The 27,056-nt window shown below is 47.7% G+C and overlaps 2 protein-coding genes across 11 annotated transcripts in view; both read right to left on the reverse strand.

Moving 5' to 3' along the window:
• Positions 1-27,056, reverse strand: part of LOC131269499 (aminopeptidase N) — a 232,460-nt gene that overhangs the window by 77,936 nt on the left and 127,468 nt on the right. The gene's annotated exons all lie outside the window — the stretch shown is intronic.
• LOC131269503 (leucine-rich repeat flightless-interacting protein 2) lies at positions 1,208-26,632 on the reverse strand. Of its 10 annotated transcripts, none has more exons than XM_058271897.1 (10): positions 26,520-26,632; positions 24,362-24,751; positions 23,465-23,585; positions 20,392-21,381; positions 8,211-8,480; positions 6,118-6,429; positions 4,720-5,083; positions 4,477-4,632; positions 4,207-4,391; positions 1,208-2,156 (listed from the first exon to the last, which is right to left on the reverse strand). In XM_058271897.1, exons 4-10 carry the CDS (start codon positions 20,476-20,478, stop codon positions 2,046-2,048), a joined length of 1,485 nt encoding a protein of 494 aa, XP_058127880.1. In that variant the 5' UTR covers positions 20,479-21,381; positions 23,465-23,585; positions 24,362-24,751; positions 26,520-26,632; the 3' UTR covers positions 1,208-2,045. The 10 variants fall into 10 exon arrangements, with proteins under 10 accessions (XP_058127880.1, XP_058127877.1, XP_058127882.1 ...); XM_058271894.1 differs by lacking the exon at positions 26,520-26,632 and adding an exon at positions 26,420-26,437; XM_058271899.1 differs by lacking the exon at positions 26,520-26,632 and adding an exon at positions 26,315-26,430 and having other exon boundaries at positions 8,289-8,480.

Genomic DNA, 27,056 nt, shown 5'->3' on the forward strand with positions numbered 1-27,056 from the left:
CCTGCTCGTACGAGCGCATGGTATTGGAACATTCTTCTGAACTGAACATTTTTTAATAAAAGTTTACCTTTTTTCTTCCAGAAAAATAAAAAAACAAACCTGTCTTGTAGAGTATTATTTATCCCGGAAAGAAACAAAGAGTGAGAAAACGTATAACCGGACTCCGTACGCAATGCTTTCGAATCGCTTCAAACCAAGAGGGTAATAAATTATTGTTTGATGGTTCATTTATTTTAATTTTTTATATTTTTATAATATGATTATTTTACCTCGCTCTTCCACAATATTTTGTGTACAAACACCTGGCGCGTTGCGGTGCGTTTTCCGCTCGCTTCCTTCTTCTCACTATTTATGGTGTGTTGTTATGTTGTTTTTGCTATGCTGCGTCGCGGTTTTCCGCCCTACGCTACTGATCATCTCCTTCGTTTGCAATTTTATAGCAAAAAAAAACCAAAGGCGCCTTACAACAACCACCGTTTGTCCGCGGTTTGCATTGGCGGAAAGCAAAAAAGAAAACTGAACGAATCACAAGAACAAAAAGAAAAACAAACTACTAATAATAACGAAGCAGACACAAGCTGCCATTCCGTTCCGTTTCCGTGTCTTTTGCCTATTTTAGTTATTGTTTCTTTAGCTGGGGCTCCTCTTCTTTATCCGGGGGCTCCTCTTCTTTATCTGGGGCTTCTCTTCTCTTTGTTCGAATAATCTTTGTTTTTATTAATTTAACCCTTTCGTTATGCTGCTTGTTCTTTTGTTTTCCTAACGCTTCCTTACCGATAATATACTTCGTTTCGCTACTACCGTCTCCGCCTGCGTTCCTTGCAGTTCCGCCGAGGAGCGTCCACACTGGGCCACACAGCCGCCACCGTTTTTTTTTTGTCTTGTTTCCGTTTGTTTCACCCATTTACAACCGTGACTCAAATAAATTAAAATCTGCATAATGGAAGAGCATGCGCAAGGTAACGAGGTGTGATTTGTTTTCCTATTCTTGTATCTATGTGTTTGAGTATGTACGTGTGGATGTGTGTGCATGGGCATGGGTTTATGTATAGGAACCGCTAGTATCTTTTTTTTGTCTCGCTTCTCGTTCAAATATAAAACACACACACACGCGCACGTCTTATGCAAACGGCACAGAGGTTACGAGAAGTAAGCAAAGGACCCTCGGAAGTTGTCAAGACTCAATCACAGGTTGTGTTTTTACCACTTGTTTTTGCATTCCTGTCGATCGCAGCTGTAAACCATCTTCGAATTATGTGCTATAACATGGTAGTGAATTGCTTAACAGTTTTCCACGTCCTTGTTGGATACGAGTTTGCTAAAATCAGACAGCTGAACCAGGATAAATATTCATTGTACACCAAAGCCACCATCCAGGGCCGATGGACGATGTACAGCGCATTCCAACGAACTACACTTGGCGTCCGGTTGCGTGTGTGTATCTATGAGCTGAATGGAGCAGCGAATTAAAGGCACCACCCTCAACACTGGGCCGAGCTAACGGACCACGAATATAGCACAACGGCCGTACCGCGCTCAAACAGATTGTTTAAAAGTTATGTTTTTTTACACTTCATCACCTCGCTTTCCGATTTCTCTTTTAAGCTAACGGATCGATCGTTTATAACTAAGATACATATGTATATATATATAATTATATAAGCAAGCATAAAATCTAACTGCGCGACCCCGGTGTGCTTCCGATCGATGCGCCAAGCCCAACTGCCTAGGGTACCAGCCACGAAAGTCGCATTCGGATTGCCGTAACCGAAAATCGGGACCATCAGCGGGGTGCTTCTTTCCTCTAACTATAAATATATCGAACCGTGCTCCCCGTGTTCAGGCGAAGCGAAGATGCTGTTTAGGACTCTAGAGCAATAATGATGTGTGCGCATGCTTGTGTGGGGGGGTGAAGAGACTGTTGTGTAGATGCGTCGTGTGTGTGTATGGCTCCTCTTGTTTCCCTTGTGCAAGAAATTCGCCTACTGGGGCTGGGCGGCGGCGGCGGTGGCGTTGGCGTTGGCGGGCTGGGCGGGGTGGCCCTATCAAATGTCCTTCATAATAGTGCTTTTGACGTTCTTTAGCTTGTCCAGCCGCTTTAGCAGATGGTTGTTCGATGTTTCCAGCTCCTCAAGGCGGTCCATTGCTTCGCGATTCTAAAAGATGCAACAGAGAGACGGTGGAATTAGTGTCACACTCGCGACTAGAAGAATAAATGTGCTGTAGCAGCGTTGAATAATGATTTAGTAGCGTGGTCCAGAGCCCACGTCTCGAACGAAGAGCGCAGGTAAGGCTGATCCTCACGATGAATGGGGATTAACGATCATAGATGAAACATGAGCAAACCTTACAAAAAGGAACACGCAAACCACACAGCAAACCATACTTATATTTACGCATCGTGGTCAGCAATGAGTCACAGCCGATGTTGATGACAGACGCGGAAGTCAGTAAGATGATTTGTTAAAAGAACAAACGTTCAAACCCACACACGAATGGAATTCCGAGGTAAGAGATGGTTCAAGGCTGCTTCATCAATCATTAACAAAGAGAGGGAGAAAGAGAGAGAAAGTCCAAGGTGTCGATCATTCTGCAGCCTACACTCGGTCCAGTTGCTATACGGCCACCTTCATTTTCGTATTTAATCATTTTTGATAAAACACTAATCGATTTACTTAAAAATTATAAAAGTACTGTAACATGAATTACCAAAAACCGTTCGACAAATAATGTTGAAATTAATGGTCTCAAGGAGGTCACAATTTTTGTGGGTTATTTAGTTTGATCTATTCATAAAAAAGGAACATAACTATCTGGAGGACGCTATCTGAAGCTTGAACGTCCGATTTCGACAAGTTGGGCTAACCTTTGACTGTATTTGCGTTAGCTTGCGTTCAGTGAAAGTATGCCAAGTAGAACTATTACGAACATATAATAGATTGGAAAGAGTATTTACATTTATCAAAGTCTAAAAGCTATTACACCCATACAAACGGTTGTGATGTGTTGATAAAATGCCATTCAAATCAGACTATATTTAAGTGGTCATATAGCAACTAGAGAACAATTATATGGACTTCAAACATCCTATCAAACGGTGTTAGGAAAGTGCAGTTATTATAGCAAATTTCATTTTTAGGCTAATTCATTAGTATTTTGTCAAAACATTATCGAAAACAAGTTCATTTTCAGGTGCGTTCTTTTCAATTTACGAAAATGAAGATGGTCTTATAACAACTGGACAGAGTATTTTAGAAGTTGGCCTGTAAGGGAAAAACTTGGCTCATCAGAACGATACGAAAAAGATGTAACAGAACGCGTCCTTCGCGTCATAGCGTGGAAAAGGACACATTCGTGAGTGTTATTTACATCTCGAACAGCACAGAAAAAGGGATTTGGTGAACAATGAAATGGGATATCATATGCGATATTCGAACAAGCTGCACTTAGTCCGGGCGGGGAGGCAATTCGGAGGGTTTTGTAAAAGAGGTAAACCAAAACACAGCAACGGCACACGAAATCACACGCCTGACGTACCGTAAGAGATGATGTTAACCCCGAAGTGGAAGGGGCCTGCCATCTGTAATAAAACAGATCCGGCGGATACTGCTGGGGAGCGGATGGTTGGAAAGGCAAATGCGGAAAACGGTATGAAACGGAAACCCTGTCGCCTTCTGTCAACGCTTCCGTTTGATTTGATAAAGTAGTAAACAGAACCCCGACCAGAAACCTCGAGGGAAAGAAAGAATCGTCTAGTCCTCGGTTCTGCTTGGCAGTCGATTCAATTGGGCAGTTGGTTGGTGGCAGTCTCTAGCAAGTCGAGTCCTGGAAACGAATGTATGGATGTGTGTGTGTGTGGGGGGGGTTTGGGAAGGAACGCTGATTTGTGTGAAACCCGTTCGGACGCTTTCGGAGGCACTTCTTGTGTGTGTGTGTGATTGGATGAAGCAATTCGCTTGTCAAGGGTAATCTACCGAGGCCAGTTTCGTCACTGGCAGTGGCACTCGTCCCAAAACTGGGTCACTATGGGCTGATAATAGAACCAGCATGGCAAGAGGCAGATCAGATGAAGGACGTGAGAAAGTAAAAGTGTCGGGCGGAAAAGAATTTAAAAAACAGATTAGAAAACTACACTTCCCAGGGTTCACGGTTTCTCAAAGGGCCATCTTTGCACGGTGTTGTTGGCCTCACCAGGCGGGTGCTTACCTCCCGCTGCAACTTTCGCCGCTCGATCTTCAGATCGCTCTCGGCCTTCTCGGCTGCCTCGGCGGTGCTCTTGTATCGAATCACCTGCGTCTCCGATCGGGCAAGGCTGGCCTGCAGGTTCGCAATCTCCTGCTCCGCCTTCTGCAGTTTGTATTTATACTCGGTTATCAGCTTGTTGGCTTCGCCTGTCGGAAGGAAAGAGTGGTTGGTGGAACGTGAGTGATCGTGCGGGCGCGTGCGGGCGCGTGCGGGGAAAGCGCGGAAACTTACGCTGCGCGTCCTCGTAGTCGTCGTCGGCCAGACCGAACCCGTTCGAGCAGGTATTCCGGCGGCCCTTGCTTTTGAAGTCGTTCAGTTGCTGCTGCAGTGTCTGCAGCTCGCTCTGTAGTTCCTGCTTTTCCTCGGCAAACTTCTTCAGTCTTACGTCTGCAAAAGGGATCAAGCGCGAAACGTGGTTAGGTGAGCGGTGCCAGCTTCCCTCCCCCTCCAACCACCCATTCCATCGCAACGTACCTAACGAACCCGGTACGGTTTTGAGCAACTGTGCGTTGTCCGCTGTGACTAGGGCGCGATGCGCATCGGTACCGTCCTCGTTCTCCACCGTCACTATGACCAGCCCGTACTGCTCTATAAGCGCGTCCCGCTCCTGCAGCTGGCCCTGGACGAGCTTCAGCTCCTCGCTCAGCTTGTCGTTGTTGCGCTTGAGCGCCTCCCGGTCGCGGCACTTCTCCCGATACTCGCGCTGCAGCTGCGTGTGCGACTCCTCCATCTCCTCCAGCTTGTCCTTCAGCAGCTGTATCTGGTAGTTGAGCGACGACCGCTCGTTGTCTAGCTGCGCGTTCGCAATCATCGCCTTACGGAACCGCTCCTCCACATCCTACGGCAGACACAAGTGATTGATATCAAAAGGCTCATGTGCACTCCGGGAAGCGAAAATAACAGCACTCTGTTTTTTGCTAATATTTATTTAATGTCCATAAAGTTTTAGTTTGTTTCCAGTTCAGTCACGATCATATCAATGTTGTCTATTTACATTTAAGCTACACCATTCATAAAAAGGGGGTAAAATGAAAATAGCACCACTCCGGCATTTGTTTAGCAATTGAAGATATTTCAACAAATAACAACTTGTCGTGCATTTTTATTATTTTATTAATAACTAGCTTGACGCCCCGGCTATGCTCGGTTAAGAAGGGGTGGTGAAAGGAGTTATGTTTTTAACTCTTTACTTTACAGGTACTTACTAGTAATTTACTAGTTACAATTACGGCATATTTTAAATGATTACTATTTCATCAATATTAAAAATACAACTGATTATAGAGCGGTTTCCTGACTAAAAATTTGGGGTTTCAAATTGTCCTACATGATTTCTTGTTCCTAATCTAATAGAAAATCTTTAGCCTGTTCATGATCATCGTGATTGTCGTCAAACGTCAAACAATTAGGCAACGATAAAAAGGGCTGATAAGTCTTATTTGCAAATGCTGGGAGTATAATGAGCAAAATACCATGGAAAAATTGATTTCGTACCTACGAACCACAGTGTTTTGTTATTCGTATGCTTACAACTAACATCATAAAACTGTATTTGAATTAAGTTTTTGTTGGAGTATCTAGTATCTATAATTGCCGCTACAAATTCTATATTCATGTCACCCCCTGTTTTATGAATTTTCACAGCTTAAATGTAAATTATTTATTTATTTTTCAGAAAGAACGTCCTGGCCGTATTGCTTAAATGTAAATAGTGCACATTGAAACGATCGTCACTGACACGTTGTGAAACTGATTGCAATAAAATTCCAAACTGGAAGCAAACTAAAAAGTTGTGGAAATTGACAACAATACTGTCCCAAAACAGGGTGGTGCTATTTTTTCAAGCTTCGCTCAGTGTAGCTCTAAACTTACCTTTAGCTCGTGCCGTAGATCGCGTAAGCTGCGTGCCTCCTCCTCGAGCGAATCCTCCGAGTTGCGGCGGGACGAGAGGGCACTGCCGCGCGCCGCACTGGCCGATCCCTGCGCCATCATTCGGCTCGAGCGCGGCGTTGAGGTGCGGTCCAGACTGACCGGCTCGCCGGACAGTCCGATCGACTGTTGCTGCAGGTCGAACACCCGGTCCGCATTCTGTTCCAGCTCCTTCTGCTGGCGCTCCAGCTCGCGCATACGTATCTCGCGGGCTTCCGCCCTTGCCTGCCGCCTGGCTGCTAACCGGGCTTCCGCCTACGGGAGGGGGAAAATAGAAAACAACCGGAAGAAACCGTAATTAGTGCATGCTTCGCTTCGCGGAGGGCGATATCCAACCGCTCGCCTGGAGTGGTGGATCTATCATCGCCGGAACGTTGTCAGCGGACAATCGAAACAGAGAAATGAATGCTTTGACATATATTCATATGAACATTGAGGTATTATACCGGACGCACATTTATAGACATATATAAATAGACAAACAGCGGTAACACATATATGACAGATGGAACCATGGTCGATCCCAGCACACGCAAGCGGATTTAGTTACTGAGGCCCGCGGGCAGGCATCGTTTAATGGACAATTACCGTCCCTGGACACTCGGATTCGTCTTTTCCCCTGTATCTGTGTTTTTCCTACCCGTGAAAGGTTCGAAAATTAACATATTACAGTTTACTGCGACTCCTCTACATTAGTCGGACTATTTACAGAACACACAAACCTCCGCCCACAACCAGATCGATCGAACCAGCTGGTCGTCGACGACGCTGTCTCTGATGAAACACTATTTCCGGGAAGATCCCCTCTGCCGACCAGAGGGGGAGGGGCAGCCTGAGCAAACACCCCCGAAATGAACGGGCGCAATTGAACGTGCATGATACGCTACGAGGCCCATATGGCCATTTAATTGGTGGATGTTTTTGTTTTCCCTCCTGTTGTGTGTTGTTGTTCCAATTTTTCTCTCCAGCTGCACAGCTCGCGTGCCTGTTTGGCTAGGGCAGGGGGGAGGGGGGTGCAGTACACACGCTTACTGCATCCCGAAATGCATCCCGAGCACCAAAATAAACATCGCGCCGAGCGGGGACCCGGGCGTGTGCGTCAGCTTCCTGGCATTGTTTCGGTTTCTAGGTTATGATCGACGTTCACTTTCGTTCGGGATGGGTCGTCGAGTCGCCGGCACGTCATAACGCGGACTCCATATCTTCGAGGGGTGGCCGGATCAGCTGTATTAGGTTACCGTACCCGCGCTGTTATGCTAGGTCGTTGTCAGACAGGAAGCACCGATTGCATGTGGTCCGTGGGGGATCTTCGCTGTCGCATCTTCACGGCGGCGGCGACCCCTTGGCTGGCCGGATCAATGGGTCGGTCGTCGGTTTTTTGATCCTCCCCTCGCTGTAGCAGCTGGGACTGTGTCACCCGTCTACGATTTGTTTGGATTTGTCTCGTGTTCGGGGAAAGGAGCTTCTTTCGGCGGAACTGTCAAACGCGCAAGAGGCAACCACATATCCTGTTCGTCAGATCAGATCACGGATGACAAACTCTCGCCGCGCGGGTGTATGTCAATGGAAGCCATATCTGGATAAACCTTTGCGTCGAGGGTTGGAAATTGGATCAGAAATTACGGTCAGAAAAAAAAAGATTGGTAGTCGAGCAACGAACCCCAACCATCGATGGAATACTAATCTACAAACCCGTAAAGCGAAATTATGGAACAAGAATTGAAAAGGACTTGCAAGAGAAATTGTCAAAAGGTGAATGGCACGGATTGTTTTCTGGCGAATGATTGATCAAGGGATTGGGTATGGCTGTGCCAGATATGACTACGATCCCTTCCATCAGGGTTATCTAAAAACAAGCGCTACCAACTCTACTGGTCATTCCATCACCTCCACCACCACCAAAGCAAACGGTACTGCAAACACCCGGCCGAGTGTTTGTAACGAGGACGACGAACAGATTAAAGCGGCGCGGGACGATGACGGTTGTAAGATAGCGTGGTTGTGTGTGAGTGAGTCGTAATCCTAGGTCCACCTACGATGTCATTCGCCCGCTCGAGCAACTCTACGAACGCATCGTCCTCCTCGGAGCTGAACTCGTCGCCGGTGTGACTAACCGAGAGGCGATGGTGCTGGCGGTGCGGCTCGTACGACGGATGGTGCCCGTGGCCTCCGTGCTGCTGCTGGTGCGGCTCGTGCATGGACGAGGAGTCATGGTAGCTGTCGCTGCGCAGACTGCTGCTGTTCCGGCTGTCATCGCTCCGGTCGAAGAGCTCCTCCGAGTGGGGCTGTGGTCCACCGTCGTCGTGCTGGTCGGGTGAAGGTAGGTCACATTCAAAGCTAGCTCGACGCCCGAGGACCTGCTCGACGCCTGCGTCGCTGTACACGCTGGTCAGCGAGCGATCCTCCAGCCCGTCGAACCCCGGTTCGGCGATCCGATTGCGGTTAATGTCGACCGATCCGCCGTCGCTGGTAGCGGTTTTGTCGAACTCCAGCGACGGCGGTGGCTTCACGGCGTCGACCCCATTACCCTCTTCGATCGCGGGGCCCGACGGCGCGTGCAGTTCACTGTGCGCCAGCTCGTAAATGTCACCCACGCTACTGCTGTCACTAGCGTCATCATCGTTCGCCTGCTGCCGGCGTGTGACACTCATAGCGAACGTACTACCGCACCCCGGCCAAGGGTCGTCAATCAATCAAACGAAAATCCCACACAAACCACCTATTGTCTATTGTGCGCTTCACACGATTACTGACAGAACTCTCTCTCTCGAAGGTTGCCGTGGGTCGAATTATTTTCAGCAAAGGGATAAGGCATTTCACTACCCATTGGCAAACGCTTCCAATGGACGAATAACACTGCACCAAACCACGAAATTGACTCCCCTAATCTTAAGCCACTCTTCCGATCGAACGCCTAAAAGGACTGGGTCCTTTTTGCTCACTAAGCGATGCGCTTGGTCAGAAATGAGCCGGTCGGAGGATGAGGATGTACTAGGGTGAAGGCGATCAGCACCCGTAAAACAACCGCTCGGGTATCGCTTGTATTCAAATTACATTGCCACCCAATACGCACGAATCGAATTCGACGGATACTGTTTCTAATCTGTGCACCTCCAGATGCTCTCACTGAAGCATCACACGACAAGCCTCACTGGAGTGGTGACTGGAGTCGGTATCGAATGACACTGCGGTGGAAGATATTTCAGCCAAAACTATCGGCAACGTCTCACTGCTGCTGCCAACGCCTTTCATTCATCGTAGTGTTTGCAGGGCGTTTTGCAGCTTCCCTTCCACCAGAAGCGCAATGAAGATGAGATGGCCGTAGATTTCTAATTTCACGATCATTACTCCAAGCGCGACTAGGATAATGTGGGTAAGGGCGTATCTCAGGCCTATCGGAGGGGGTTCCAACCCGGGTTGGGATTGCCCTGGGACACACTTATTCCGGGGCGTCCAATTTGTCACCCACTCGCACTTTAAACGCACATCGCATGCGTCAGTTGATTATTCATCACCCCAGCCCAGTTTGCAAATGATCATCGAATGGAGTTGATGGTCCCTCGGCCGATGCGGGGTTTTTTGCCCCACTGTCTTGGGCTTTGCAGCTGCGTTCATCTGCGAGCCTTCACGAGTACACACGCACGCACACCCGCTGTGTGCACACCAACGACCGATGGATGTGGGGAGATGTCACCGAGCAAATACCGAGGGGCTCGCGATAGGGAGCGCGCGCGAAACCTTCCGAGTTTGTACCGTCGGGGCAGCCAGCCATTCGTCGACTGAATGAAGCCCCGGCTGCGAATAGAACCAGGTACGAAGGCGTGCAGCGGCCACCACCACGCGATGATGCTCAGCATCAGTGCCTACTGTGCGCGGTAACGTGAGCCCCAACCCGGCCGTGCGAGCGAGATGCGGCGTTGTTGTTGGTTGTAAGTCGACGGCGGACTGGACACGCGGTGAGGCTTCACAACCGCGTGCCTCACCACCACCGCCACAACCGCCTGGCGTCTCGCGAAGCTCACACAAAAAGGCCACCGAACGCTCCTATTGATCCCGCGGGTCTGGTGAGAAATTCTCATGCACAAACGTCACCCCGCAAAACGAGGGGAGCTTGCGAACAGCGTGAGAGAATGAGATCACCCGAGTACCGCGACCCCTGATCTTTCTGGACCAAGCGCTTCGCAAGCGCGTGCCACGATCGGCCGGTGACCCGTGCAATCCGTCAGCTTTCAAACAATATTCAAATGATGCATAGCTTTGTCCAAAATGGCTGACAGTGGCGCGATTCGTGTGTTTTGGTTGGATGTGCTTGACAACTATATTGTGAGTTGCCCAATAAAAAGAATGTCCCAAGCGACTCTACTGGACCAATCTCACTAGAACCAAAACGAAACCACCTACAATAGATAGTTTTGGATGTTATCGTAATATGGTGTTTCGTTTATTTGCGGCGCAAAAAGGGAAAAGTGAACCAGGATGCCCAGAAGAAATTGCCCGTCCAGCGCAGCTGAGTTCTCGTAGCTGTTGTTACAGCTGTCTGTGGCCCGATGCAGACGAAACAACGCCGGCACACATGGTTGGTTGCGGGAAGCTCACAATAGACTACAAGTTTCTCCATTTTTCCCCCCCGTCAAACAATCCCTTCCAGTTTTCCGCTGTAATGTCCGACCGTTTGGTTAATGCTCTGCGAACCTAACCAGCCTCACCACAGCAAACCGAGTATATGCTCATCGTGCTATCTTGTTCGTCTGGCTATTGCAGGATCGCGTCAGGATGTTTGCGAGGGAGGCGCAAGAGGAAACTGGTACATTCTTCGACGGGCTACCAATGCATGCTCTGATAGTTTTCATACGTGTGCATCGTCACTAACAACGTTGGCGTGAGAGTATTTGCACCAGCGGGGAAGTAAATCCGCTTCAGCAACCTAGATCGGAACCATCAGAATCTGTGACGATTTATGTAGAATAAATTTCCCTGACTTCAAGCCGGATGTGCAGTTGGCAGACAAAACGGAATCGTCGATACAAAGTGGAGGTTTCACGCGGCGGAACTAAGTATACCACGTAGCCGTTAAATTGCTCACCGTGCGGACTTCTTATCGTCGTGCCAATTGACCGCCGAAAGGAACAAACATACGATGGAGAAGTTAAGTGTGGTGGGGGATCTAGTCAGCCGATCAGCATGCATGCGATGCTACGTTTCCCGCAGACAAAAATGGTAACGCAACGCATCAGAGAAGGGGGGGAAGCGTGCAAGAATGGTTTCGTTATGGTTACCGGCTCCAACTCGGGAAGCCGAGCGGAGATTGCGAAGGACGGAAGAAATCCGTTGCAAACACGGTTCACTTTCACCCGGTTCAGTCTCTAGTTGGTTTGATTTCTATTTGCAAAGAGAGTTGATTGCCGGGGCTCGTCGATCTAGTCGAAGCGGCTAGCGTGAAACTATCGAAACTAATGCCAAGCGTCCACCGACATCAAAGACGGAGGCTCTCTCCCAGAGATTCTGCTTATCCTGAGATGAAGGCATCGAATAGTGCATTGAACTTCCGTTGCCAGTTGGCAGCAGCTTGCATGCTATTAAAAACCCCAAAGCCCACATTTCACCGCAAAACCCAGGTCGTGAAAGTACGAAGAATGTCTCTGTGTGCGGAATCATGAAGAGATGCGCATCTAATTTATGAAGTTGGGGGGTTCGAGTGGGTAGAAAACAAAACCTCCAGAACCCGCCGTTCGTATTCACATCGCTTGGAAAGATGGTGCGAACGCACCCCTTGTTGATGAAAACTGCACTCGCTGTGGCGGTATGTGCACACGTGCTATCACTTGCACGGACTACATTTCCGAGTAGGCGAGTTAAAAACACAAAACGACATGCAAAACCGACATGCCCGGATACCGATGCTCCAGCGTAATGCCGTAAGTGAAAGTGAGGACACCGACACGGGCTGTGAAGATTATTTCTAGCATGTGTATCAAACGTTTGCGGGCTTGACGTTGTACGTAATTTGCATCTCCGGTGCTGCGGCGCCTGTTTGACACCCAGGTTTCCCGCAGCGTTAGGACTAACGTAGTCAGCTACTCACATAGCGCCAGGTTCCCTTGACGGCGAGCCCCTTGGGTTGGCAGGCGGCTTCCAGCTCCAGACAGTCGCTCAACGAAGGGCCCCACTGATGCTGGACCAGCTTGCTGACCAGTGAACTCTGCTGCACCTTCAGCTGCACCATCGCGATCACTTTTTGATTGAAGACGGTGTCGTTGGCTCGAGGCGAAGGAGATTTCGACGCACAGACGTGCTTTGCAAAACTCGTCGACGGAAAATTTACGAAACGCACTCGCGCTAGTTGTTGGCCCACGTACACACTCAGAAAACACCCACCCGAAAACTTGGTAACACGCACGACAACTAGGGCGGAAAACACTAGAGCAAAGGATGTGATGTTGTTGAGGATAAACTCGTTCAACCGGAAAGCCGGAACCGACCAGCTTCCGTCGCGGAACAACTACGACTGGACCTACTGCGGCTAAGTTCTCGACTCCGGGTGCCTGGAATGGATAAAATCTCGATGCCGGAATGATGACTTCCCGACACACGACACCACACGACAACGACCGAGGAGGCGCGTGCGTACGCTTCGTTTGACCGAGAACGACTGCTGCCGACGAGAGAAGGCCGGTTTCCGATCACGATTCTTTTCCTCCACCCTGCCGTTCTCGTGCGCTTCCTGTTCTACCTCTCGCGCCTCTATAGCACCCTTTTGCTTGTTTTCCCCCACGAACGTCGAACTGCACGCGGCAAGATGCATCGTCTGTCCATCCGACCTCTGCTCTGCCCCAGCATCCCACAGATTTTCTCACCTCACAAACCCAGCGAACACGCACAAGAGAGAGAGAGAGTAAGACGAGATGGTTGCGAACCGTCTGTCCGTCTGGCTGGCTGACGAAACGAGTCTTATTTTTGGACATCCTCGCTGACATATGCAAGCGCGGCGGGTCCAAGGGGAGGAGGTGGGTGGTTCGGGGCTGGCGGGAAGGAAAATTAGCCCGACGAGCACGAGCCGATGCTAGCCGAAGCCGATCGCTGCTTTGGCACTTTTCTTATGCATCTGTCAAAAAGTTACACACTCTGTCGCCTTGGTTTTGCATACAATTCAAATATGTAAAACTAAGAAAGAAGAGTTAAGAACCATAAAAACCATTGGCATGATGAGTAAAACAAGAGAAAATTGTACAATTACAGTTTATCAAACATGCCTGTAACACTATCGTCGCAAATATCCGGCGGAGTAAGAGTTTAAAAAGTTCATTAACCGAGAAAACCGTTTAAAACGTTCATCAACCGAAATAAAGGGCATCCATTTATGCGGTTCAAGTTCACTCGTATGATTCCCAACGCTAAATGAGTAGTATGATTAATTTTAGAGATGGAATAATATAGCTCATTTTCAATTCTGCATAGTTTGTTTACCGGTTCATTGCCGGTTGACATTAAATTTTTGTGAGTCATACTGCTGAATTCGGAATCTTCCTTTGCATGAAAGTTGCTGCCATCTATCTACACCTTTAAACATTAAAAAAAATTATCTTTTGCCAGGAAGTAGCTAACGCAACTTCAAATGACAAAGATGTGTTTGTTTTATTGTGTTGGCATTTGTTACTAACTTTTAATTAATCTACTCTGGAAATAAGAGATGGAAATAAAACAATATGTTGGCTTTTTTCCTTCGCTTTCCTCCCAGATTAGATCCAGAAATAAATCATTTCCATTTATAATTGTTGCATATGAGTGAAAAGGAAAAGTAGGAGAAGTATCCTGTTTTAAAGAAGAAGATGACAATACTTAAACGTTATTTGATTTTCAGGTGTCCGACTTTGACTAAAAGCCACTGTAGGTTCATCTTATCACCAATAAAGTAGAACATAATTGTGAAGAAATTGAGCAAAAGCTGAAAGAGACTGTATACATATACGACTCTCGACTTGCACAACCAGGAGGGCGAATGATACCTCAGAGAAATGGCGGAACAAGATAACACCCAAAGGCGCACCCAAAAAGGCAAGCTGTGCGACCGGAAGCGAATGGTTTGGTGTTGGTTGCGATGATAAGGCCCGATTTCACTTCAGGAGCTGTTGACCCGTTGGATACGTAGCCAGGAGGTATTCCATGGTTTTGTTAATTGGCATGCGCCACTGAATCTTCTTCCATGAAAAATTTGGGGATTGGGAAATAGGTCCGAGAGGGCTCGTGACCCTCGCTTGGGACTAAACTTTCTTCAAGTACATGTAACTCGAGCTACGATCAAAATGTGTCGCTCTCTTTGATAGACAGCTCACAGCATACTCGACTTTCTTACAGGATGAAGCCACGTGAAGGCGGATAAGGCACGCACTCTCTTGCCTATACTGTGCCCATCTTAAAACATCCCATTCTCTAACGCTTCTATTCGTAGGAAAGGAAACGGTCGAGGTGAGAGGTTACAAACGGCGAATGGAAGGTATTTAAAACCATAGCTCGGGAAAACAAGAGTTCGATGTTCGATGCTTCCAGATGCCGATGCATCACCCATTCGTCAACCGTCTTCCCCCTGGCGGTGCGGAAACTTCCACGTCGGAAGCTCGAGTCCACATCCGAATGCGAATCCGGGAGTGGAATGAAGCGTGGAAATCCACGTGGAGTTCCACCCACCCTCCTCCTCCTCGCCCACCGGGTGTGAGGCGCCACCCTGGCATAGAATGGGGTCCCCCATCCGGCACCCTCCCGTAGCTCCTCTCACTCTTACTTGGCCTTTTTTTGGGGGGGGGGGGGGGAAGAACCACCATCGGTAGACCTAGTTTTTCTTGTTTTATTTTCTGTTTAATTTTTCCCGTGAAAAATGCGCACGAATGCCCCCGGCGGGGTAAGTGCGGGGAGAACGTCACCTCCGGTCGTCGCTTGTCGCACGCTGGAAGAGCGAAATGTGCGGGACTTGGCCGTCTATCTTTAGCCCAGACTTGCAGACGCATCTCCGCCGCCGCCGCATTTCCTTTACGCCGTAAAGCCGGGCGACCGCCGCGTGGCCAGCTAGATGGCGGCGTTGGATAGCTCTCGCGCAGAGCTATGCCAATTCCTTCTCGCCGGAAGAAGCGCACCCTTGGTGGTTTATGCCTAGTTACAAGCAATGTCCACACCTCCTCCCCGCCGTGCTGTTACATTGTTGGGTACCACGTGCTTTGCGCGTACGTGAGTAGTGGTTCTCCCTCCCCCCACCATAGTGGTTATGGCCATACTCTTCACAAGCCGGCTCCAGGACCCAGCCATCACCCCGAAGGGTCTAATTTTAGCCAGCTCAGCTTGGACCGATTACCTCACGGCGGCTCGATTATCGCCGTCATCGAATGCAGCTCCGCTTGCATTTGTGGAATGGGCGTATGGCGCTGACGCCACTGTTGCTGGGTGCGTAATTAGACTCCACTGTGGGACGCAACTTCCTTCCCGCGCATCCCTGCCAAAGCGGGTGAGTGATCCCGCATATTCGTTAGTTTGTGAACACGCCATTTTCCAGGATCCAGCTGGACGCAAACTCTGAGGTACGCTAAAACCGCTTTCTTCCTCTGTCAAAAGATGCTTCGTGGTAATAACAAATATCATTGGCGTTGTTAATCAGACGAAAGCGCCGTACATTGATTGTGAAGAGTTACACTGCGTTCCGAAATGATAGCCTCATCTAGATTTTTTTCAATCTTTCGCTAATGTAAATGATCACAGGAAAAGGTGAATTACAGACACATATTTATCGATAGAATAAAATTGTATTCCAGATGTGTTTTTTAAATAAAAAAAAGGTTAAGTAGGGCAGTGAGGGAGATTTAGCCCATGCATATAATATTGGGCCACATAGAAAGGACATCAATTATCACACGGATTTCTAATAAATTCGTTCTGCAACCTTTTTTAATATGTTAAAATCTAGTTATTCTACTTAAATGCCAAGTATGGGAGCGATTTCATCAAAATTTTTCGAGCAATAGATCTACGAAACTATAACTTTTTCAACCTATAATGCTGTACCCAGATAGTTCGCCCACATCGAAAAATATAGGAAGTAATATTTTTCTTAGCTTTTGAGGGTTTTTATGAATTATCAAAACGATACTTCAATTTTTTGAACTCAAAACAAAAGTTTTGCCATGCAAGGAAAACTGGTTTGGGCTAAATCGAAATTCAGCTGATTGCCAAAGACTTTCAAGTGCCATCAACAGTAAAAAGGTGAATATTAAAATAGCAAATTAAGCATTTTAACTCACTTATTCAATAATGGTAAAGATAAAAAGTTGTTTCTAACTTATTTTAATCATTATTTAAATCAAAATTACATAAAATAAGCATTTTTTATCTGGACCAAAACTGATACACAGGAGGGCCAAAGTAGAAACAAAGTGGGCCAAAATAGCGACAAAATGACAAAAAATTCGAATGTGTTCGAAGTTGGTATTTTTTCATTACATATTAATCTAACAAACTAAACAATGTGTATTTTATTATTACATGGTTAGAAAGCTACTCTACATTATCACACCAAGTTTATCGTTATATGATCGATATAATGAATGCATCAATTTAGTTTGTGGTGACCCTCTACTAAGTGTTTTCACAAAAAAATACAAATATATAATAAAAAGTATTCATGGAATACTCAAAAATAGTTATTATTTTTTGTTGAAAAAAAAACAATGCTTTAATAAGGCATGCATAGAAAAAAAAAACTAGATGAGGCTATCATTTTGGAACGCAGTGTAGCCCACTAACACCAGAATGTTGATTTGTAAAAAGCTGTCAAACTGCAATGGAGAAGACCGATCGATTGTTTCAGTGCGGATTGTTCGCGTTTGCCTTTCCATCGGCTTAAGAGGGCATCAGCCAGTTGTAATAAAAGTACCTCTTGCATCCGATGTGTAAAACAGCCACTCAATTGCTGCTCTTGCTGGAAAACAAGCAGCGGAACGATTTTGACGGCTCGGACCGCGTTACGGTTTGTTTACCGTTAATGGTTATTGTAATGCTGAACCATTGCGCCCCGCTGGGTATTAGATTCTTCCCCCACTCCACTTAGCGCCATCACAGCTTAATCGATTGTACTGCGGGGGCTTTCACCGCGAGCGCACGACGATTGACAACAGATATATACACATTTCCTGGGGCGGAAAAAAGACTCTCCCCCTCGCCGTCATTAACGGCATTCGTCAACGGCTCAACTCAACAGCGGAGAAGATTCCAGGCACAACCGAATCCTGGCCTTACGGGAACCCTGGGAAATGACAACCCCGGGAAGGGGAAAGAACATCCCAGCACGATCCGCCAACTCGGATCGGAAGCGATCGCGACACGCCGACGGGACAAACGCCGAGCACGCCCCAAACGTTTCCGGCGGAGTGCAAAGATTAGCTACGAAGAACGCCAAACCGGAACAGTTTTGAGTGAAAAATCCTTCCCCACCGCGGCAGCGCTTCAGTCGATCCATCTTCCACGCGGTTTTGAAACCCCGGCACCACCATTTGGCATTTCCCTTCCGGTTTGGATGGAGGATATGAGTGGGGAGGGGGTGGGGGATGTCTTTCCTCTTTAGCTTTTCTCCCTCCAACGTTGCTCCAGTTGCTTCCCTGCGGTAACGGGACGCTAACGAATTGTGTTCAACAGGGCGCGCAACTTCGATCGATCATTCAAAGACGCCAAGAACGGTCGTGAGGGAGAGGTTAGAAGGAAGGGCAAGAGCGTGGGGTAGTGAAGGGTCATCACCGTGTCAGACGGAAGGCGCACGTGAGAGGGAGCGTTCATCCGAGTGCCGATCCTGACGTGGGTTTTCCGCTTCCGATCGGTATTTATAATGCGACCCCCGATCGCAAACCGAGACAAGAAGGGTCGGACCCTCTCCCGGTAGGCGGAAAAACACATACCCACCCACCCACACGGCGCGTAGCTCTCGCCGTACTCACACTCTCGATCTATTTTCCTCCGCTTCCTAGACACGCGTGTGCGTTTGTTGCATTTAATAGCTGCAGAATATCTTTTTCCGTCACGCAAACACTTCCGCCCCACCCGAAGTTACGCGAGATCGATCGGTTGCGGGTAACGTTACCGGGAGGGACAGAGTTTCCCAACGCTGAAAAGCGAGTCGCGACGTTTTCCTCTCGCTCCGCTTTTGATGAGTTCGCTGGCGAAAACAAAGCAATGCATCATCAATCAATCGCGGCGGGCAAATCGCGGCAGGAAGACATCATCCGTTTGTTTTCCTTTCGTTTAGGTAGCCGTATGTCCGACCCCACGCGTGTCGTTACGCCGGTAATGGTTGATAATTTTTCTCTCCCTGGAAAACCATTACGCCCGTTTGATTTATCGAACTCGGGGCCGCGCCGCATCCGAAACCCTCGCTTGAGGCGGGGTGATGGGTGGTGGTTGGAAGACGGAGGGGGCACGTTTGAATCTCCAAAAGTCCAACACGAATCCCCAACACCACCGGGGAAATAGAGTAAAAGAGAAGCGGGCCTAGAAATAAAATGAAAATAAACGATCACCATCAATTCGTTGAGACAATTGTGCAACCGGCCCGGATGGGAGAGAAACCGGCGGGCAGACCGGCGGGGGCCTTGGATAGAATGTAAAGCCATCAGCGGGTATTCAGCGTGGTGACAAGGCACTCGTTAAGCTATTGGAAAATGGGAGTTATTTTCCGAGGATCCGGTACGATCGGTTTTCCCAACGCAACGTCGGTCCACAATCGTCTAGGCCTGCCGGGTCGTCCAAGAACATTTCAATATTCGATAATGGATTTCCAAATAGGGATCGATCATCATCCATGTACCATCAACGCGACGAAGAAAATGCTACCCCGTTCTAAATTTGTTCTACCAGGGACAAAGTTCAATAAAACTTCAGTGGAACGAACAAAAACAACATGCTCAATGCGAAAAATATGGAGAAAAGCAAAAGTATGTGCGTCCAATGCAAACAAAAACATCTGCATCGTTTTTCCAACCCTCAGAACCAGAAACGATTTTCACCAAAGCAAAGCGACGATCATAAAAGACGACGAAGATCACAGAAAAATCACATCCGGTTGGAAAATTTCCGTCCTGTTTCGTTCGACATGTGTGCAAAACAAACGACGCGTCTGCGTGATATCCGGCCCATGGGCTATTTTCTTCGACGCCAAAAGGGCCCTTTGTTCCCATTGGAAAGAAAATACCACGGAGCGGAAAAACGTACCGAGTGGAAAAAAACATAAGTGCATTTTACGACACCCGCGTTGCGCCGCGGGTGGATTAGAATATTAAAACGAAACCCGTACACAGCTGCCCGCGATGTTGCACATCGTTTTAGCATCGTTGAAGCGCGTGAAGCATAGGCTGCCTCACGGACGGCTGCAAAATAGCTGCTCGCTCTGCACCAGCAATAAAAATACGCGAGATCGGCCCGACCGGACGTCTTTGCCAGAAAGTGCACTCCGCAATCCTTTCTTATGCAACCATACACCCCCTTCCTATCGGCCAACACTTGCCGATACGGCACGGGAAATCATGTACGATCTTGGAGGCATGAGGAAATAAAAAAAAACATCCAAGGAAAGGCCTATCCGTTCGCGTTGGCTCCAAAGGGTTGGCTACAAATAGAGGGTAGTAAAAAACGTAATTAAATATCCAGACACGAGGAAAGCGAAGCATACGGATTTGTTTCCGACCATAAAACTTTAGCACGGACGAAACATAACGATGGTCGTGTAAGGGCTCTCCTGTACGATTCTCTATTCGCCGAGAATCACTTGCGACGTTATCGGAACCCCGTTTTACCCATCCTCGATTTTTTTAGTCCCATAATCCACGCTGCGTGACGTCGTCTTCGGAGTCACGATCACTGTCTCGCTTTCAATACCAATTGATATTTGTTTCGCTAATGGAAGCATGATTCCCTTGGTTTTTACAATGCAGTTGAACGCTGATCCTTTATGGGGACGACCAAAGTGAGGGATTTTTTTTACCGACCTCTCGAGGGTCACGACGAACGGCACACCCTACCGTACTAAAGTTGTGTGACGGTTTACGGCTACTAAAATCAGGCAAAATCTTTTTATTATCCTCATGGTCCCAGTGGGACGCTCGCATCGGCAAGAAACCACCCAATCGATGGTAAATTTTTATTATTTAGAGAAGAAAAAAAGCAGAAGGAATGTATGAAACGACCGTAACTTACCTCCTTGGCGATCTGATCCAGCGCTTGGTCCTCGGCATTGATTCGAGAGTTGCCACGGCGCCGCCCGCCGGCACTAGGGCTATCCATCGTGTCTGGAGCGTCGGTCGGGGTTGTCGGGGGCGAACTGGGCTCGGCGATTCGCGTCGAGTGGCTCTGGGTGAAGAGGAATTTGAGTGAAGGGCGCTGCCTGCTGCTGTGTGGTGACGCCCTCCGTGCACGTCAGCGGCAACCCAAGCACGAGGCAGGCAAAGGGAACGAGGATACTGTGACCCCCGTGTCCCCTAGCAGTCCTTTTGGTTCTCTGACCTTCAATGGTGTCCCCGGTAGCCTTGCGCTACCCACATGTCCGGCGGAGGATCTCCACCTGCGTAACACACTGCTGCCGGCCGGCCGGCCCTTACTCACGGTAACGCAGGTTTAGTCATACACACACATTCACACACAAACACACACACAAAATACGACAGACGGTACCGGTAGATCGGCGAGAACAGGATCGATTGCCAACCGGCTGTGCCGTGCGGGCAAAGGGCCAAACTATGCGTCTAAATAACAAAATGCGTCTGCATGCACTAATCACTCGACTTCGGCACCAGTTGCATGCCAGCGGGCAGTGGAGATGCCATTTCACTTAAGTGACTATTTACAGTTTTCTTGCGCTCACGTACGAAAGGGGCAACAGTGGCGGGTTATGCGGAAAAGCGCACAATTCGGATTTTCCTTCCTCGTGTCTCACTCATCAAAACTTCTTTTTTGAATGCTACTAATGTCCAACCACCTGTTGTGTTGCCTGTGAATCTTAAAGGGTGCAACGCCCTACGCCATGTTAAGCGGAACTAATGGAAAACTCTCCCCGAACAGGACTTTTTCTAACAGCGATTGGCACCACTGCCTTGGTTGCTTCTTCGCCTTTTGTTTCGCGCTCGGTCCAAAGGAAACTCCTTGAGGCCGATGATACAATTCTTAACCGGAAGCTGGCGCAAGCTGGATCTAAAACGGCCATCAGCAAGCGAAGCCAGCGGGTGGACGTTTTGTGGGTGTGTATGATGATTGGGTATAGCCGGCGGTACGTTGGTGCGCGCACACATACACACACACACACACATCCCGGCGCCGGATGACATCAAGACGTTTCCCGTGTGGACGATACATGTGTTTTCCGCGTTCCCACATGTTTGAAGTACGTGAAAAAATTGGCCGTTGCCCATGAAGGAAATCCGCAACGGGGTGGATGGTGGTGGCGCGTGTTTTATGGATGTGGTTTTTCGTGTGGCCCAGCGTTTAATGATGATGTCGGATCCAATTTCGTCCCCATGTGACGTGTGGCGAGAGCGTGACGTGGCGTGAGGCGTACACACGGATATGTAAAAGAAAGCAGAGAATAGAAGAAAAAAACGAATAAACAACATGCAAATAATGGATGGGTCACATCTGGGCGATGCGTTGGAAAGTGTGTGTGTGTGTGTTTCTGTGTCGATGGAAAGCCGGCTGACGGTGGCTGACATGCCGTATCTGCATCAGAATTTATTTAGCATTAAAGGATAACCATAAGACAACAACACTATCGGGGCGCGGTACAATAAAGTGAACTAATAAAGAACCCGTTTAAATTTGTTGCACACTTTCAACCTCCACGCTGCTTGCGACGAGACGAGATGTAAAAAAAAAACCAAACAGATGGATTGTGTCTTAAATCAACACTCGATGGTTGGTAGCGGGCTTTGGGTTTATCACCGATTGCTTTAACATTTGCGTTACTTTCCAAGCTAAGTTAATAGAATATAAATCAATTACCAAAATGCTAACCGACACACATAAGACTGATGTTCCTACTGAAAATGGAATAGCGCATCGAAATTGATTCACAACCAATTGCAAGGAACACCACAGTAGCCATCTCATCGGCAGCAAATGGAAGGTTTCTTAATTAACTGAAATATGTTTCAACATGAACAATCAGTTTTAGCATCGATATTGTCACAGAAACAATTTTTGAAGCATCAAAGCACAGGTTACGTGTAATGGAAGTCACACATAGGACCGGGTACGACCAGATTGTATTCCACTAAATCCATGTATATAGTATTAATTCCAAGCCTATTGATAAGTGTTTGTTGAAGCTAAAACAAATAGATTATAATATGTTAAACCACTAGCAAAAATATCAACTTAAAACTTTAAACTTTATACCAGATTGAAGAGTTGCTTTGCTACCGAGGTGCCAACAACTGAATGCCATCTGTCCGTGTATACTCGTCAAAAATCAATGGTAACCGTGTTTCATGGATATTGCAGCTGGTCAGGCAGTAGGCACACGTTTCCTTGCGTTCCTTTACAATTGCTTTCCCCACACCAAGGCTAAAAAACTATCCAAGGCATTGAGAGTAGCACATACACACCATCTATGCCAGAGTGCGAGCGAGAGCAATCATAAGCTTAGTGAAGGGTTCGCCTGATGACCGATGCAACCCCCCGCGCCACCAGGTGGTGACCGGTTCATGATGCGCGTCGACACCAAAGTGCAATCAAATTCGTCACCATAAATGGGTATTTCACGGGTCCCATCAGGAGGGAAGGTTCGCGATTTCTTTTTTCTACATAGCAAAGTAATATTACGGTATCTGCACCGGGTTGACGATGGAAGAAAATCATGACTGTCAAATTCTCGTGTTTGGAACTATCAGTCGTTTCATGTTTCGAAACGATATGGGAAATTTAATCTCTATTTTTTGGTGGAGGGCAATCATCCACTATTTCTATAAACTCAACAAATTAATATTTACCTCGTTAACGTTAGTTCATTACAAGCTTAGCATGGAAACATATTATTATGTGCCTTTCACTAAAATGCCCACCGTTAGTAGCACATTTTTAATTAGCGCTACTATTACTGTTAATGCCGTTAACATTCACAATAGAACAGACAAAATCGCGATTTAAATCGCTGCAAAAAGTGTGTTATGTGCAACATTTGTTTTAGCAAGCGAACATACAAATCTAGCGCAGCCTATTCTAGAAGAGATGACTACGGAAAACACCGAACAAATTGTTCTCTCACTCGAGCTGTACGTACATTTCGTTTCCTACGTCCACCCATACTAAGCCTAACCGAACGGCTTGATCGGCGAATGTAGCCTTTTCCCGACTATCTCGGGGGCTTGTGCAGAAGATGGGACCCTCGATAAGCTCGATTTCTTTATGACGTTCGCCGATGGTGAAGCGGTGTGTTGAATGAAACATCATCATAAAAACGTGTCGTCGTTGTCCGATCCGAAATGACGGTTCCGTTCCGGTTCCCCCACCAAGACAGACCACATGCCAGTGATAGTGTTGTTGTCAGTAACCAATGGCGGATGCAGGACCCGATGTAACATGAAAAAAATGAATATTAAGAAATAAGTTTCAATAGATATCCAACGGTACATGGGCGATTCAGATGTGGTGAAAGGAAATAAGTTAGTTAAAATACTCATCGTACATAAATTAAACCGAATCGAGGTTCCAATGACATTAGAAGGAATCTATTATCTTTTTATCGCCTCTACTTTATCGGTTTGAAAACCCCGTAATCCTTTACCAAAAGCCTACAAAATGAATCAATCAAGGAAACAGTTGATGTGAAATGACACTTCTTCGTGTGCATGACAAAACAATATCTCTACTGCAGGCATTAGCGGATTGTTCCGTTGGGTGACATTTTACTTCTTGGTGCAATTCTGCAATAAGTGATTTCCATTTCGAATTTTGCTACGATGACATCAATGAAAGGAACCCGAGCCCCAATGGTATCCAAAAGAAATGCACAAATGTGTATGTAAATGGTAAACCTCGAGTTTGTACACCAATATAAGTAAGTGTCCGTACGACCCACCAGTGACCGACGTTTATGGATGAAACGGGTAAACCTTGAAGCAGACGATAATTAGAATTACTGATAGATGGGATGGAAATCTTTCCTCAATATACGTACCCCTTTACTTGGTGGTCTGAAGAGCAGGCTTTTGTCCTTTTGTCTGGTGACTTCTTGGTGAACCGGGTCGGGTTGTTGTTCGGGGCAATCTTAGCCTGCACCTTTCTCCTACGTCCGTCTTATGTAGTAATGTTGGATTGATGCTTTTATCGCTCGATGACCGGTACTGCTGATTCGGGTGTTGATAGATGGCGCTTTGACAGTTCGATGGCGAATGCGTCAAACTTGGGATGAACGTTTTTCTTTCGCTTTTACAATTTCCTCCCCGCTGGCCCGCGTATTGTAGTAACGGTTTTGGGTTCACTTTCACGCACTTTTCTCGCCTGCCATGAGCCGCCTGGGTTCAAGCAGTTTCCCGTACGGGTCTTCGTTTAGAGCCGGGTCAGGTCGCTGTAGATCGGATATGAATGCCGCGGGTCACCGTTTGCTGAAATCAATTTGCACAAACCAACCAACCAAACCCATTCTACTCCTTCCCTCCCCTAACAGGGCATAGAAACAAGAGCACCAAGAGTGCTGAGCGAGATAAAACAATGTATTATCAACATCGACACCTTCCACCATCCCAAAAGAGGCAATGCTGTAGGGTTCAGCTTACTTGCACCTCGTATTTCCTATTGTGCGGCACCTGCCGAGCACTAGCGCGCCGAGCTGGCAAGCTCAGTGGGTATAATCTTACAAGACAAGGCACCGGGAAGCGAAGGCCGGAAATGGTACTTCGTCCCGCGCGTACCTACCGCCTACAGCCCGCTGACCGGTTGGCAGCCGTAAAGGAAGATGCACTCCTGCTACTCGCCACACGGATCACTTGAAGACACCTCACCAGCTGCCACAATAACAACATGAGGTCTCTGGGCACTCCTTGGATGTATGTGGGTGTCATGTGTAAGCGGCTGTGCGCAAGATCTGCATGCCTATGTGTATGTGCGTGTATGTGTGCCTTTTTTCCCTCCCCCTGTGTACAATGCTTAGGGGTAGTTTTTCCCCTTGGCTTTCGGGCGAAAATCGCCACAATCCTCAAGATGCTTGCGATGTGGCACACAGGCTCCAGTTTGGGGTCAGGCACGGTCAGGCGGGTTGTACGAAAAATCAATCCCGGAAGTTGCCGGTCTGCGAGGAAAATCCTCACCACTGTCAACGATTGGCAAGGGCCGAGCACAACTGGCAACACCGTTCACGGGCAGTGTGGGCGCAGGCAGACCCAAGTAGGCTGGCACGACCAAAATGTTACCCCATTCCCGTTGCCCGTTGCCTTATCCGAGTTTGCCCGGGGGTTAGAGGGGTTTGTGCTTGCGCGAATGTGTACGTGTGTGTGTGCGTGTGTCTCGTGTGGTGCTTGCAAACAGTCTCTAACCTTTGAGCTCCTGTGCCGAGCGTATAGGCTGTGGGTTTATTGCAAGGTTGAATGGTTCGGTTGGTTGGCAGACTTTTCGGATGGAAAATTCTTGCTCCAATCCCCCTAGCAGAACGGGGGCTCATACGAGGGAGCCACAGTGTGTTCACTGCACGCACTTTACGCCACATTCGTTTGCGGGTGCCCGGAGGGAGGTTTTCTATCCCTTCCCCCGCTCCTCTGCACGAATATTTTTCTCTATTTTCACATTCCACACAACCACAGTGTCGCGCTAGATCCGTGATGCTGCTGCTGCTGCTGCGGTGGTTTTTTGGTCCGATTCGCTCGCTCGCGTATTATGCTGCCGCGGCCACTATGTAACCAACCCTGCTGCTGCCTGCTGCTCGCTACACTTCACACGCACACAAACGGTCGCATCCAACATCCATCATGTACGCACGGTTGGAACACCATCTACGCAACAATATGTACTGCGGGCGCCTATAGCACTACCAGCCTGACAACTAGATCGATCGGTCTGGCGAGCGGGACGGCATTGGATTGGATGACACCCACAGGATGCGTATATCTCGGACTAAAATAACCAAAATAAAACCAACGGTTCAAGCGTTTGCCGTCCCGTGGCCGCTGCTCGGCGCTGTCATATTAGTCACTGCTGCGGCCGTCGGGCATCCTGCGCGAGAATCGCTGCTGCCTGTCGTAACCTTTCCCGAAACCAACTCTCACCGTTCACCGGAACACACAACTACCACCTTTGCTGTCTCTCTAACCTAGCGAGGTGCATTTCAAAACGGACTAACGTACAAACAACAAAACCGATTCACTGCTGACTCCGTGGGTATGCGGGTACCAGGGAGCGACGATCAAATGAAGACTAACTGGAACTAGATAAGTGAGCGATACTAGCGCTAAAACTAGACAAAAAAGCGCCAACAAATTCCACTGCTCGAACACTATTTTGAATGCGAGGATTCCGTTTCGATCTCTCGAGATGAATCAGCCCGTAAATCAGAAAATTCTCGGTCACCATGGTTTGACATTTGTTCACCTGCTTCCCGGCACTAGCGAATCTGACAGCTTCGTATTTCAACTGCTTCATGTCATGCAGATAGTTTGAATGTCTCCTAACGATTTCGGTTTGTAGCATTCATCTTGCTAAACTTATAATTTAGCAATCTAGCCACTTTTACAAATATCCGCTTTTTCATTAATTTCCTAAACAAATTATCAGAAGAAGCTTTTAACTATGAATTACGGTGCGTATTTTTCAAGCTGCTCGATTCTTTACGCGAGATATTAATTTTTTACACAACCTGTTGCCAACGAATTGCTTCGTTTTAT

Source organism: Anopheles coustani, chromosome X (genome assembly GCF_943734705.1).
Source record: "Anopheles coustani chromosome X, idAnoCousDA_361_x.2, whole genome shotgun sequence".
Lineage (NCBI taxonomy): Eukaryota > Metazoa > Arthropoda > Insecta > Diptera > Culicidae > Anopheles > Anopheles coustani.

Excerpts from the sequence above, each read along its gene's own strand:
- LOC131269503 (XM_058271897.1), bottom strand. The coding sequence starts at position 20,478 with ATGGATAGCCCTAGTGCCGGCGGGCGGCGCCGTGGCAACTCTCGAATC. Across the intron at positions 5,084-6,117 it reads ATCTACGGCACGAGCTAAAG|GATGTGGAGGAGCGGTTCCG; the intron begins GTAAGTTTAGAG and ends TGTCTGCCGTAG. Across the intron at positions 4,392-4,476 it reads CGACTACGAGGACGCGCAGC|GCGAAGCCAACAAGCTGATA; the intron begins GTAAGTTTCCGC and ends TCCTTCCGACAG.